The sequence below is a fragment of the Polypterus senegalus genome, chromosome 7 (genome assembly GCF_016835505.1).
Source record: "Polypterus senegalus isolate Bchr_013 chromosome 7, ASM1683550v1, whole genome shotgun sequence".
In the NCBI taxonomy this organism is placed as follows: Eukaryota; Metazoa; Chordata; class Cladistia; order Polypteriformes; family Polypteridae; genus Polypterus; species Polypterus senegalus.
This window is the reverse complement of record NC_053160.1, coordinates 86151637-86167298: the sequence shown is the minus strand read 5'-3', so window position 1 is coordinate 86167298 and position 15662 is coordinate 86151637. Positions and strand designations below refer to the sequence as shown.

The following is a 15662-nucleotide window of genomic DNA, read 5'->3' as shown; positions in this document are numbered from 1 at the left end:
TTTTTGCACTTTTGTGAATACATTTTTTCTGACAACTGCTACAACAATAATACAGATGTGACAGGTTTGTAAGATTCAGAACATTGTTAGTGAATTACTAATATCTTTAGGCCCCTGCTTTGCAAATCTTCCTCTAGCCCATGGGTTCCTAAACTTCTCTGGTTTACCATCCCCATTTCAAAAATAAATAAAAAAAAAATATTCAGCACCTCCCTGGAAATCTACTTTCTACACCTTGAATTTAAATTCCTCAATTGTTGTTACTTCTATCAGTTCTTCTGGTAATTGTAAACATGTTTCTGTGTTTATACTTGAAAATGGGCCCAAAATCCAGTCAGGTATGTTAACTTTAAGAATATTTTCAAATTGTTGAAATTACAATGGAGAATCTCCAAAGTGCGGACAACAGCGGAGTACGCATTTGTCATATTTTCCCCACTGTTGATAGATTTGGAAACTGGAAGAATTCCTCTCGTCCTAAGATTCGCTTGTAGATTTGTTTCATTAAATGTGTTAAACAAATCAGTTAAATAAGTTGTGTCATTTCTGAAATTAATCAGGTTAGCTTGTAAAGAATCCTCACCCTCAAAGAACTTAAAGTCCATTCAAACAGGTACACTTTGATAACCAACAAACTTCAGTAAGCATCAGCAATCAACTGAATTTTTCATCTTCTTTAATACAATAAGTTGTCCAAACAATCTATCATTCAAAGAATAACTTCTGATTTTATTGAAAGCTGTAATTGCATATGTAGGCAATCACACTGGTTTTTGGCAACTAAATGTTGGCGATGAATCAAACAATGTACAGCAAATACATAATCTTTTCTAAATTATACAATAAAACCGTGATGGTGCCCTACCATTGCAGGAGCACCATCGGTAGCAACTGACAAGATATTATTGAGAGGGACTTTTTTTTTTTTTTTTAAGAAAAAGAAGAAAAAAAACCTCTTACAATGCATGAAATATCAGTTCTCCTTTAGTATCGGTATTTTTTTTTTAACCAAATAATAATTCTGGCCAAGTTTTTTGTCTTTTATGTATCATATATATGCTAAAACTAAGGCTTCATTTCCTGGTTAAGTAGACTCATCAAGTTGTATGGAACACTGGGTTGTTTTTAAATAAGTACTTAATGAGTGTTCACATCCTGGGCCATTTCATCAATTCTTCATTACACTGTGTTATTGCTCAAAGGAACGTTCTTCACAATATCAGACGCTGGCTTCAGATACTAGTATAGTGCATATGACCTCATTAACATCTGGTAGGATTAGTTCTTCACTAATACTATGCAGTTTTCCCAATTTAGCAATGAGTAAGGAAAAGTTGCAAGAGGCATACAACCCATCATCAGCTTGTTTGAGTGCCTCAAAATACGATAAATCCTTATCTTTGTTATCAACATTAGCTGGTCTTGAAGGCTTCATAGATTCATTTGAAAAAAACATTTTGGCAAGTCAGACACATTGGTAATGTTTCATTTGTAGATGACCAAGTAAAGAAATATTGGAAATATTCAATATTATATTGTCTACATTTCTTCTTGGGTTTAGACATGATATCTGTATAAGTTAAATTTACAAAATTGATAAAATGCAAATTTATCACATACCTATATCAAAGTATTTTATTAAATATTAAAAAAAAAACCAAAAACTCATGTATAAACTGCCATTTTATCGGAACAACAATAAGTTGCTTTGTATATGATCCATGTAGGTTAGGTACTGACTAGGTATCCAATATGCACAAAAATGTTAAGGTACTTATTTGCAATACATTAAATTATGAACTGCATGACACAAATTTCATAAACAATCTTGCACATATTCCTGCCGAAGCATGCTGGGCTTATTGAGTAAAATCTTGATCACTTGAAAGAAGCGATGATGCATGATTGTATACTTGCAAAATTATGTGGAAAAGCATTTAAAATAAAAAAAAAAAAAAAAAAAAATTATATATATATATATTTTTTTTATTGTGATGGACTGTGATAAAGCCCCAGATCAAAAAGGGGATCCCAAAAAAGAAGGGGTCTCCTGACATAACAGCATGGAGCTGCGAGCTAATGTGCATCTGACGGTCCACCCTCAGCTGTTAGAGGGGCAGAGCAAGCATTCCCAACCTGTTTTCAGTCTCGCAGGGTCAGGCTATCGGGAGGGAGGCGGCTGTGCTATAAATGCTGCCGGCCAGGCCATTTGTGGAGAACCCAGGGAGTTTTCGTTTTGACATCATCTGCTACATGTTCAAGTGCCTTTGCATCTCATATTTTTTAACTTGTCAAGTTCATTCATGAGGCCCTTCCTCTAAGTTAATAATCCTCTCTGTGCAACCACTGACTGCTCCTTCAGATTCACCATTATTATCTCCTTCTTTGCAGAGACCCACATCTCCACTCTTGCCTATCCAAGAGACATAACCAGCAACACCTTTACCACATCCCACAGCCTTCTGACCTCTGATTTAGAAATCATAGTTCCATTCAACAGATCATCTAAACTTTCTAACTTGGGGACAATTTCACGCAATTCTGCTATGCTAACAGCAAAATCACAAAATTCCTTGAACTCCCTCAATTACATCATCAAACACTAACTAATTCACTTGATCTGCCCTGACAAAGAAAGTGCAGGACACTACATTTTCTAAGCACACTACTCCTTACTTGAGACAACCCATCTTGGGTCAAAACTTCATATTCCTGAAAAGTAGGTGGTTTACTGATACCCTTTTTAAGAAGCTTGGCCAAGAGCTCAATTAGAAAATGTTTAGATTCCACTTTTATTACAAGTTTGCTTATTAGCCTCCAGTTGAGGGCCTTTTCTGCCATAAATTCAATGTCCTCCATCCATGGGATTCCTGAAAAGGGACCTGGAGGAGCTCCAGTGTTAAGGTTGCTTTTCTTAGGATCTTTTCCTCAACAAAACTTTTCATAAGCCTATAGATAGGGTGCTCATAAAAATTACTGACAAACAAGTGACTCCAATTACTTTTTCTTATAAATGTATTTAACTGTGAATGTCATCACATATACATTATTTGCCTAAACTTTTTTGTGCTAGATCAGGGGGAAGTTCAGCATAAGGCTTATAAAGAATTATATGATCTTCACGAAATACCTGATTTATCACACCATGTGCACATTATGAATATATTCACTGACATTTTCTGTCCAGTAACTAAACAAGAAATACTTAATGCTTAAAATCAACATTAGAATTAAGAGTCCAATCTGTTTGCAGGACTGTCTTTCAATGGCCAGTACAGCTTGGAAAGGGCATGGTCTAATTCCCATCCACTCAACCTTCATTCACTGTGAAATGCACTGTGGAGAATGTGAAATCCACATGATCCTATGTTGATCAATGTCTTGCTCATATCATGTATAAGCACCAACTCTAAGTCACTTACTTTCCAGTTAAAGCTAGGCCCATTCATGGATAACTGAACAATATTTTTTTAGTGCAACCTTTGTTAAGATTAAGAATTTTTATTTCTTCATAATGTCACAAGCAGTTTCATGTCTCAAACTCTGTGCCTACATACCTAGTTTTCACTTCTCTGCCATTCCAAATTCTAACATAGACATAGACTTAATTTTCTGTATATTGAAAAAAAAAAAATCACGACTTTAGAAAAACTTAATGATCATTTGACAATTTTCAAAGCTCTTCCCGGTCTGGAAAATTATTTTTTCATCACTTTTCCATGATTTCCATGACTATGGGAACACTGTCCACAGGACAGCTCCAACCCTGGAGCACCATTCTCCAGCACCATCTCAGAGCATTCTCGACTACCTCATCTCCTTACAACTGCACGACTCCTGTCGCCCGATTCTTTTCTCTTTTCCTTAATTCTCTTCTTCTTCCTCTCCTATTCTGACCCTTTATACTATGTACTAGAAAAATACCCGTGCTTCACAGCGGCGAAGTACTGCCTTAAAATTTTTATTAAGAAGAAAACTAAACCTTTTTTAAACGGAGGGAAAATATACCAATAATTATTTGTTAAGGATCTCTTTCTATACCACATTGTCAGTTACTCTAAACATGCAGAATCAGCTATTATAACAGCTGCAAAGCTACCCATGCCACAATGGCATGGTGTAAGCTAAAAGCTTCTTGAGAACATGTATTATCTATGAAGAAATTGCTACTACAAAGGACACATTCACTTTGCCATCTTGAAAACTTCAATGTATTTATAAAAAAAACAATGCTTGGTAAAAGTAGATACAATTACCTGAACAGTATCCTCTTTAATAAAACCCCTGTGTGCATCCAGGTGTCCGTGTGTGTGTGTGTGTCTTCTGGTGAAGTGCGCATGTGCGGGGCTCAGTGCGATGTGCACGGCATCGTGGACGCACACACACTGGAAGCTGAGCACACAGTGAATGGCATAGCCGCGGCCACGCATAATAAACAAGTAAAGGACAGCACTGCTGGGGAGAGTGCTGATTGGATAGTCGCGACCGCGCACATAAAATCCATTGCTGGGGAGATGCCACACATACTGCCCCGCGCATGTTTACTAACAACATGCCACCCAAAAAAAAAGGACACGTCAAGTAGGACAAAAGACACAGACACTCAAATCGTATATAAAGCAACATCTCCTGGAAGAACGGTCAGCTCAGCAAGTAAACATCAACAAAAGAAAGGCTGAAAGACTAAGAAAAATACGAGCAAATAGATAGATTGAAGAAAAAGAAAATGAGCATCAGAATATTCCCCGTATTGATTTGGCTCCATCCTCTACTTAATTTACCCTTTACCTTAAGAAGATGACAATTTCCAGTTACATTAGTTTTTGCCATAACAATTAATAAAGCTCAAGGGCAAACCTTAGAAAAAGTTGGCATTTACTTGCCAGAGCCAGTATTCAGCCACGGTCAGTTATATGTTGCATTATCAAAAGTTAGAAGTTTTCCAGATGTTGTTGTCAACGTTGTAGATGGCCCTGAACAAGGCAAACTGTTGCCAAACTCTCAGAGTATTTATAAAAAATGTTGTCTATAATGAAATTTTATTGAAAAATTTCATGAGGTAAAAAAATAAAAAAACTTTTTCCTAAATATCTTCTTCAGATATTGTGTATTACAGATTGTTACAAAGTTTTACACTAAGGCAATATTAATTATACTTACTGTATTGTCATATATGTTTCTATTTTATTTTTAACATTATTTTACTTTAGGCTTCTTGCAAAAATATTTTTAACATAAAAAAATTAAGACAACAAACAGAATGAGGTCAAGGTCCCTTGCCATTTAATATAGACCGTTTCTACTAATGTTTATGCAATACTGTTCTAGCGCCCATTATTGTAACGGGCTTAATGTCTAGTCTGATATAAACATACTACTAATTTTAGATTTTGTAACCTGGTTACTTCTGTTTATTTCAGTGCTACACATATCTGTTGGGAGCATGATTAAACACAGATATTATTGGTTATTTAACAGCTGGTAGAAATACAACTCATACAGTAAGTCATCTTCCCAGAGCTACTAAATGGGAAGCTGCAAGATAATTATGAAGGCATATAGGTATGACTGTTGACTATCACAAATTCAACACAACAATATTGAGCATGACTAAGTATTCAAATTTTAAATAAAGCTACATATAAACATGCAATGGAAACATGGAAAAAAGTTTGAGGGCATATGGAGATGCGCTTTCACTCAGGCTCAAGTTTTTCTCCAGGACAAGTTCTACTTCAAACTAAAATCGCCAAAAATTGTATGAACAAAATTCTAGCGAATTTCTGCATTCTGTCAATATCAGAGTTTCTGATTTCCAAACAAAATTCCTGCTTGCACCTTTGCCTGCATTAAATGCTAGTGAAGCAGGGCCAGAATGTAACACAAAATGTTTCATAGGTTGAAGTACTAGAAGTATGAAAAATCTGTATGAGACAAAGAAGAAGAACAAGAGTTCTATTTTGTAGGTAGCATCACATATTGCTGCAGAGCTTAGAATATATAAAACAGTCATTCAATAAAGTTTTGATCTTGAAGTGGAAAAACATTTTTAAAGCTGAAACTGGGGATGTGTATAGAAATACATTTTAACATTTGTGGTCCGATGGTAACGCCCAAAAGTACTGTTTGACTTGTGCCAATTCCTGTTTTCAACATCTACATACCAATATTTGGATACCAACAATTAAACTTTGACTAGTAAAATCTGGAGAAATTTTCCTCATTGACTTCAATGGAGCTTTTAATTAGAGACATCATTTTTTACTACACAAAATGTCAAGTCTAGTCCAGTATCAATGACAGAATTTAAACACTTTAAGCAGCCTCTGCCCGAATAGTACTTTATTAGTGTCTCTCTCTCTCTCTCTCTCTTTTTCGGTTTCCTAAATTTCAGCATTTCCTGTAAGTTTTCCTACAGTACAAATCTACCAAAACTTTCACAGAAAGGTATCACAGACCATGACTAAGAAATGAAAGACACATTAATTTCTTTTTTCACCTAGATTAAACACCTGAGTAATCACATATATATAATGTAATTACATATCATTAAAGAAGATATGCATTAGATACTCATTAGGAATGAAAACCTCTAAAAATATATCTTCCAGGATGAATACATACAGATACAGTCCACATTTAATTATGGCACCAGGCAGTAGCAATGTGTTGCATGTTAGCAAAACATGCAAATAAAAATTTACTGTTACTGTACTGTGCATTGGAATGAATAAAGTACAAATGTCAACATACTATACAAGTAAGTGACATATTTTCTGATCAAAAAGATACTAAAAGATTAAGTGTGGTTGATATTTATTATTACAGATTGACACAACTGTCTTGTTCGCTCTACTTTTCAGTATACCGATACTACATTAGGCTGCAACATAACCTCTTCTGCTACATTCATGATCTTCGAGATTGATATCCTACAGCTACGTTACATACATAGTGTCTAGCATAAGTTTTAAAATTTCTCTCAACTTACCGAAGTTCCAATTCTCTAATTTCACTATACCACTCTGAAATGTTGTCCTATGTGATGCTATATCAAAGCAGTAAAACTCAAAATTTTGTTTTTGTTCAGCATTTTATGCCAACAAACAGTCTTAAGAAGGAAAAAGTGAAAAACACAAATAGCAAAGTTTCTAATGAACAAAGGCAACATGAGGTACAAATGAAGATTGATATAAGGCATATCTGATGAACAGAATACAGTAGTATAATACAATTGTTACTTAAGTCACATCACATTTACTATTAAAAAGACAGAAGGCAAAAAACAGATACTAGCGATGCAGAAGAGGATTAGAATGCTATCTCATAAATCAAAAATTAATCTAAAACTAAAGTCACTACATACAGAAGTAATTAAAATATTTATATTTTATCTTTTTATATTTAAGGAATACAATAAAGTTCTACTGGTCCCAAGTGGAAGTTTTTACAGATGCTAAATAAATAAATACATCAATACTACATTATTACAATTCATTTTATTTATATTGTGCCTTTCCCATGCTGAAGGACAAACAAATCAGCCTCCTTTCAAATACATAGCAGAATCACTAAAAAGAAAAAAACAACAATTTAAAAATATTCTGACTTGCCTAAAGTTGAAAAGATTTATTGGTATAAAGGAGTTCCAATAGCATTTCTTGGCACACATCTGCCAAATTACTTGTTGGTGTCTGAGAGGGCACATGCATCATTGCTATACTATAACATGCTACACAAATTAGAATGTGATGAAACTCTATAATATGCATTTTATCGGTTAATTTTCCTTTTTGAGTAGGGACGGTAAGGTCCTAGCTAAAGCTCTATCAAGCTGAATGCATATACCTTGTCCTTGTATAATTTTGTAAGATTAAAATGTGTTTGCTAAAAGGCAAACAATTACTATCAAATCTTTGACATACGTTCAACATAATAGACAGCTTTCTGATATTTTTAATGTCCTGGACAGACAATAAGTCTGCACATGCCACAGGTATACATTTTTATCAAGACATTTCTGTTACTAGACATATTTTAGATACTTTGCTAAAAGAAACTGAGTCAGCTTTCCTAACCTGTCTGTAAACTTTTCATTGTGCTGTGACGGTAATCCAGGTCACTTACACGTGTCAGCAAATAACTGCACTGATGTGACAACCCTCCAAACCAATGGCGCTTTCTGATGCTTTTAGTTAACACACTTATTCATGCTTTCTTTGCCTTCTGCCACATTACCAGTTAATCAAGGATGTAAATGATGGTTGAGGACTCTTCAAAATGGGGATAACTCAAGTAGCTTGATTACTCAAGACACAGCCCTAACAACTTTAAATCGAGAATTACTATAAAGGAAACTGAAATCTGAAAAGGAGGAGTTAAACCCAAGAAATATTACACGCTGCTTTACATTCTGACAGCTAATTGTTAAAAACTGTAGAACTACTAACAATTGTAAAACTGTCTACCAAATTTTCTTTGCATAATAAGTAATAAATATGACAAAAAAGGCTTAAAATACTACACTATTTTCTTTACAAAAATGAGTTAATGTGTTGTAAAGCATACATGACCGGTAGTCTCACACAAATTTATACTAAAGGCAATTATCACAGTTTACTTTAAATAGTGCATTTTACTGTGATTACCATTTAAACATTATGCACCAACTGAAACATAAAAATGGCACAGAAAAAATAACATTTGTTGTGATTTACAACAAAAAACTAAATACTAAAAGAGAGTGTCAAAAATTAAATGCACTAAAGGCAATTAATGGAAAGGAGGAAATTTGTTTTAAGTCATTATTTGAATATTAAGACTTAATGTGCTGCACAGTTAGCATTTACCAAGAGAACAACAAAGTGTACAGTCTTGTGATGGATTGTATTATAAAGAGGCAGATGACAAGCAGTAAAGAGATACGTGTTATTTCCAGCTACATAAAACATTGAGACAGACAGACCTCTCTGCCAGAGACTACGACACTAGTGTTTCACCCTTAAAGCAACATCTGTGGTGATGCACACATTCCTGGCTGCCACAACTTTGACAGCCATTTGTCACAAGGGAAATCCCAACAGCTTGGAACAAATCTGTGAAATTTTCTGTCATGCTGACACTAACTAAAACAAGCCAGTTTATTATAAGATCCGAGGCGTACACATCATTAAAAATGCTTTTAGAAATTTGTTACTTTCTAATTACAGAAAACTTTATCAATGATTTACTAAAGTATTTGTATATATCTAGGCATATGCTATACAATCACACATATACAAATATATAATAAAATCTGATATTGTTTTTAAATGCAAGATTGAAAAGCCAATAGTTTTCCATAAACATTGGCTTCATCTCCTCCCAATACTGAACTAGATAAAGGAGGATGTAAAATGGATGAAAACTTACAGATATGACAGTAAGTCTTGTTTATCTGTCAGCGGCATTATAAACGCATGTAATTCCAATCCAACAGAGTGCCCAGCTTTATCTGTAAACCAGAGTAAATAGTTCAATATGACCCAGACAACAGGTTTGTTATCTTATGGCACTGCAATTACCACACAAACGGCAAACATTAATGATTCAGCTAATTAACCTCCATATTTGCAAGTCTGTGTACATTCAAGTTTCCTGTGCCTAAGCAAGCCATGTTAATGTGTCTGCCATTCAACCATTTACAAAATCCACTGTCCTCTCATTGTAGACTACCATGCAGCTCTTCAAAATGCAGTAACCGGCTTACACAAATGTCAGCAATATGGCAAGAATCAGAGGAATGCTCTAACTGGGAGAATTGCCAATACCAAAAAAAAAACTACATTTAAATAAATTAAATGCAAACAACCTTTAAATGCAACATTTGACTTGTAATTTCTGCTTCATCATTTTATAAGTGTGAAGCAAATCAGCAGGCGGCACGGTGGCGCAGTGGTAGCGCTGCTGCCTCGCAGTTAGGAGACCCGGGTTCGCTTCCCGGGTCCACCCTGCGTGGAGTTTGCATGTTCTCCCCACATTCCAAAGACATGCAGGTTTGGTGGATTGGCGATTCTAAATTGGGTGCGGTGTGTGGGTGTGTTTGTGTGTGTCCTGCGGTGGGTTGGCATCCTGCCCAGGATTGGTTCCTGCCTTGTGCCCTGTGTTGGCTGGAATTGGCTCCAGCAGACCCCCGTGACGCTGTGTTCGGATTCAGCGGGTTGGAAGATGGATGGATGGAAGCAAATCAGCAATTTGAAGAATGTATATTGCATTACCATAAAAAAAACTTCATGCTAGTTTACAGTGCTTAGAAGAGCAATCTAGTATATATACTGCAATTGGCATTTCTTCTGGTATAGGTCCATCTCTAATCCATATCAGTGTGATGCTGTAATTATTGTACAGTTAAGCCTTTATTTGGAATGACCATTTAATGCTTTTAAGCTATTACCACTCATTTACCAGTAAGTCCCACCGAAATGAAACAGAAATTTTGAAGTTAATCTATTTAACAAAATTTAAACACTATCCAAATATGTACAGACCAAACAGGATTTTAAAATTATAACAAAATCTGGTTAACACTGGCTGAATTAACTTTCTGTAAGTCTTCCTTCATCTTTTTCTAAACTACCCAATTCAGTTTCTGACTGTAGTGGCTACAGCTTATCCAGAAGAATTAGATTAAACATAAGTAATGGCCCTGAATGAGGCACCAGGACATATCATATACACACACACACACACACACACACACACACACACACACTTACTAACTTACTTATACTAATTGACAGCTGACCATTACCATAACCCACACATCTTTGAGAGTTGCAAGGAAACCCAGGGTACCTTAAAAAAAAAAAACAAACTTCAAACTCCACACAGAACCGAGATTTCTGAAGATGTGAGCCAACAACTCTAAACACTGCATTACTGTGCAATGCTGCCTTGCTTTACTTTAAAGGAATTTAGTTATTAGGGTTTAATAATACTATTAACAATATGCAGCTCATAATGAGAAAAGGAACAGGTATGTTTCTTTAACACCTTGACTGCAACTTCCACCTATTTTTGAAAAATTATTTTTCTGAAATGGCACCTAAAAAAATTACTAAATTTACTAGTCACCCCAGTGTAAAAATGTGGTCTTAAAACAAACACAAATGAGTAATTTTATCTTTTTTTATTAATCCATCCAAAAATCTGTTACGTTTCTAAAGCCAATTCAAATGGTGGAAAAAGTTATAAGCTGTTCCGGTTGAGATGCAACATTTCGGAACTTCCTGAACCAACATGTAAACAGAATGCCTAGTTTTAAAAAGTCACCATGAACACTCAACAACACGTCTGTGGGTCTTTTAGGTATAATATTGTGTTGAAAAAAAAAACAAAAAAAAAAAACACGTAAACACATGGTGACTATTCAATATTTATATTAAATATTATAATAATGATTTGTTACTGTTTGAAAAGTTTTTTAATCTAACTTCTGTATTAGTAATTTTTTGTTATTAATAGACTCTTTGTAAGTATGCACTGAAATAGCTCAGATAAAAATTAATATTGTCACAAAGCAGCATTCAAAATTCTGCATCTTTTCAGAAGAAATTAAATGCCGTTATTTCTCCACCGTCTCTAAATTTAGAAGAACCGTCTCCTCCGGCATAAAAGTTTGTTTAAAAGTCTCAATAAGCTCAATTATGACATCCATTGTGAGCAACAGATGTCAGTCATGTTGCAATGACTGTCACACAGGAAGAATGAGGTAATGAAACGTTCCAAAGCTGAGAAACCTAACACACTAATGCCCAAGATAGTTTCAGTAAGAGAAAATAAAAATACTTTCGAAAACCGATGTGTTGTCTGCAGCAATACATTTCCTGTGTCAATGTTATAGAAAACAATAAGTGAACAATCCAGATCGTAAGTGAAATTAACATTATTAATTATTTTCCTGTCACACCGCTAAACATTGCTGTCTGGTTGTTTTCCATTGAGTAACACTAGGGTGTTGTACCGTGTTAGCAATTATGAATGTGTTTAAGAAGTCAAGCAAAATGACACCTTTTGTTGGTTAACTAAAAAAGATTACAATATGCAAGCTTTCGAGGCAACTCAGGCCCCTTATTGTAGTAATCTTTTTAGTTAACCAATTGAGTAACTAAATGACTTTAAATTACGTTTTTACAATTATACTAATCGTTCAATAAATACAGACTTTTACTGTTTAAATATATTAAACTGTTGGCTCTTCTTTAAACATTATGATTTGTGCTGCAGTTAAGAGTTTTGTGATGGCGATCAAAATCTAAACAATTACATACAATTATAAATGTTATATTTTATAAAACGTGTGAAAATACAGTGTTGCTTTTAAAAACTGCAACCACAAATCACACACTTGGTTTAACTGTGTAGATTACAAACGAGCTCGCCGTCATGACTGATTTTTATTTGGAGATTAAATGCATATATAATCATGTTAAGAAATAAAAATCTCTTGTCTGAAGCAACTTTTCTTTAAAAAAAAATTCAAAACCAATGAAAAGCTTCTTGTTTAGCAAGACATACCAAATCTGTCACAACCTGCCCCTGAAGGGAGTGTGGTATTTCCGATGTGCGCTTCTGCACATTTGTACAGCCTTCTCCAATTTGTACTTTCAAAGAACTATCATTTTTGACTCCTTCTAACGCAGAAAATAAAAACACACCAAAACAAGTGTTGCTGCGCTAAGATGTTTTTCTAAAGTAACATGTATTGCGGCTAGGGAACGTTTTCCTTTAGTATGGTACGGGGTTAGGGGGCGTAGCGACTGATACAAGAGAAGCAACATCATACGGTTTTATATAGTTGTTCCGCTACGCTGAATTGAGAGTTGTTCAGCTGACCGCGACAACACTTTCACACTAAAGAGCAACTCCTCACCACAAGCACCACTACCGGGAGTCCCTCGGCGCATTCCTGAGGAGACCTGCTAGGATCTTCTAAACATTAGAACTCCGTGGGTGTGCAGCACGAACTGTCGGACTAACTGCGGAATCCGACCGCCTGCTCCACAGCGCGAACTGTCACAGAACCAAAAATCTTCCCCTGCCCCCAGACGATCTTACGGCACGCATACTGCTGTACAATAAATCTGGTTTCTTTAACAGCACACATGGACCTGTCACTAGTCACTACCGGTGTTTTCCGCACACATACATGCCTTAAACTGTCGCGGTCCGAAATTAACCGTCTCACGACAGACTTAACACTGTTTGCTTGCTCCACACTAAACATAAACCCGATGCGTTGATTTTACCCAATAATACACCGTACACTACCAAAGGTAAAGTTCACTCCCGACTTGCTAGGGTAGACTAACAGTTCCACTGACACTAGCAAAGCGGATAACGGTAGGGAAAGCACCGAAAAGACAGCGAAGCAACGCAACACTCGGAAAGTTGCTAAACCGTGTATCAATTTTAATTTATAAAGTTATCTACTTACTCTGTTACGGGCGATAATGTCTTTTATAATTCAGAAAATGTGCCAGGAAAAAACAGTAACTTCCGCGGCAAAGCGCTGCAACTTTCTGGTACAAATGCGCTTTGAGGAAAAAAAAAAATCGGCTCTCAACTGAGATAAGTGACACAGATGCAAACTCCGTGTTTCTGCGGTTGCTAGTTAAATCGCTATTTTGACAGCGGAAATACCGCCCTCACCCGCCCGGCCTTCTATTTCTGAGTGGCGTCTCACTTGACCAATCACAGTTTCCGAACGACTGGCGTTGACCAATAATTGGCAGTGAAGAGAGAAAGGTATGCAGGCTTTCTGACTCATAAATACTTTGAAGCGATTGGTTCGCGTTCATCGAGGTAGTCGAAATTCTGGAAAGCGCTTCAAAGTGAATTTTGAGATAGTTGTTCTGTGGGCCGCGGCACGTGTGTATCATCTTATTTAGACTAACGTTTATCTGTTATCCGTTACAACTGTTATTATTCCTGTAGGTGTCAACTCCTGTTTAACTCGACCTGTAAAGTGAAAATTCAGTGAAACTACAGTCACTGTAGCTAACTGTATTGCACACAATAACTTGTAAGTATAGGCCGCTTTTGGAAGAATTGTATTTTTTCATGCAAACAAACTGTTATTTTTCCTTGCCGTGCCTATTTTTTTTTTTTTTTTTTACATTATTTTTCTCTGAAAGACAAACACCGTTCCTTACGCTTGGTTTAACCCAGTGTGTATATAATAACTGTAGATGTATTATAATCACCGTTTATCCAAGTGTCTATGCCAGTAACGTTAGGCATTGGTCCTACTCAGGACTCCAGACTATTATAGGTTGCATTCTCATATGCACACAAACTCATATTGCACAATACAGATATACCGATTAACATACGCAACCTCCAAGCCGCATCCAGCCATATTTTGATTCTGGTTAATTAATTTCAAGGTCACAGAAAATCAGCGTATCCTTTGAGCATTGGATACAAGAAGGTAAGAATTCGTATTTAACAAATAAAAGAGGGCACTTTACTCCTTTTAGCTTTAAGTTGACCCAGTATCCCACTCAGAGACACCTTTTAAAAAGTCAAGGTTTTCAAATTTAGGTATAGAAGTCAATAGTTTGTTGTTGATTTTGAGAAGCCCTGATTTCCCCTTAATTTGTACCTGTTCTTGAGTATATAATTCACAGTTTAAACAGGGTATCAACATCACTGATGGCTTCTGAGAATTATGAAGACAGGGTAGGCAATAGATACATCACCCGTCCTTCAGATGGGATATCCAGTTACTTGAATTAGAGTTGCCAATTAACCTAACATGCATATGCGATCTTAATGGAAAATTGGAAAAAATGTTAACATTAGGAAGAACAATCAAACTCTACAGGTCAGTGACAAGACCAGGATTATAACCAATTGGTGCGAGGCTGCAGTGACCAATATTAACCAATTTTTACAATACCCCCCACCCCCATATTTAATAGATACCAATGTTATCCATCCATCCTCTTACGTTTATCCGGGGTCGGGTCGCGGAGGCAGCAGCTTAAGCAGAGAGGCCCAGACTTCCCTCTCCCTGGCCACTTCTTCTAGCTCTTCCGGGAGTATCCCAAGGCGTTCCCAGGCCAGCCGGGAGACATAGTCCCTCCAGAGTGTCTTGGATCTTCCCCGGGGCCTCCTCCTGGTTGGACATGCCCGGAAACACCTCACCAGGGAGGCGTCCAGGAGGCATCCTGATCAGATGCCCGAGCCACCTCATCTGACTCCTCTCAATGCGGAGGAGCAGCGGCTCTACTCTGAGCCCCTCCCGGATGACTGAGCTTCTCACCCTACCTTTAAGGGAAAGTCCAGACACCCTGCGGAGGAAACTAATTTCAGCCGCTTGTATTCGCGATCTCGTTCTTTCGGTCACTACCCATAGCTCATGACCATAGGTGAGGGTAGGAACGTAGATCGACTGGTAAATTGAGAGCTTTGCCTTACGGCTCAGCTCTTTTTTCACCACGACAGACCAGTGCAGAGCCCGCATCACTGCGGATGCCGCACCGATCCGCCTGTCGATCTCCCGCTCCATTCTTCCCTCACTCATGAACAAGACTTCGAGATACTTGAACTCCTCCACTTCGGTCAGGATCTCTCCCCCAACCCCTAGAGGGCACTCCACCCTTTTCCGGCTGAGGACC

General features: G+C 36.7%; 1 protein-coding gene across 2 annotated transcripts in view; it reads right to left on the bottom strand.

Moving 5' to 3' along the window:
- Window positions 1-13655, bottom strand: part of LOC120532695 (tumor necrosis factor alpha-induced protein 8) — a 79374-nt gene extending 65719 nt beyond the window's left edge. The window contains exon 1 of one of the 2 annotated variants that reach the window (XM_039758983.1): window positions 13475-13655. In XM_039758983.1, coding sequence (XP_039614917.1) covers window position 13475 — 1 coding nt within the window. In that variant the 5' untranslated portion in view covers window positions 13476-13655. Of the gene's footprint in view, window positions 1-12555; window positions 12706-13474 lie in introns of those variants that run through there. The other variant, XM_039758984.1, reaches the window with a different exon arrangement.
- Window positions 13656-15662: the final 2007 nt, after the last annotated feature.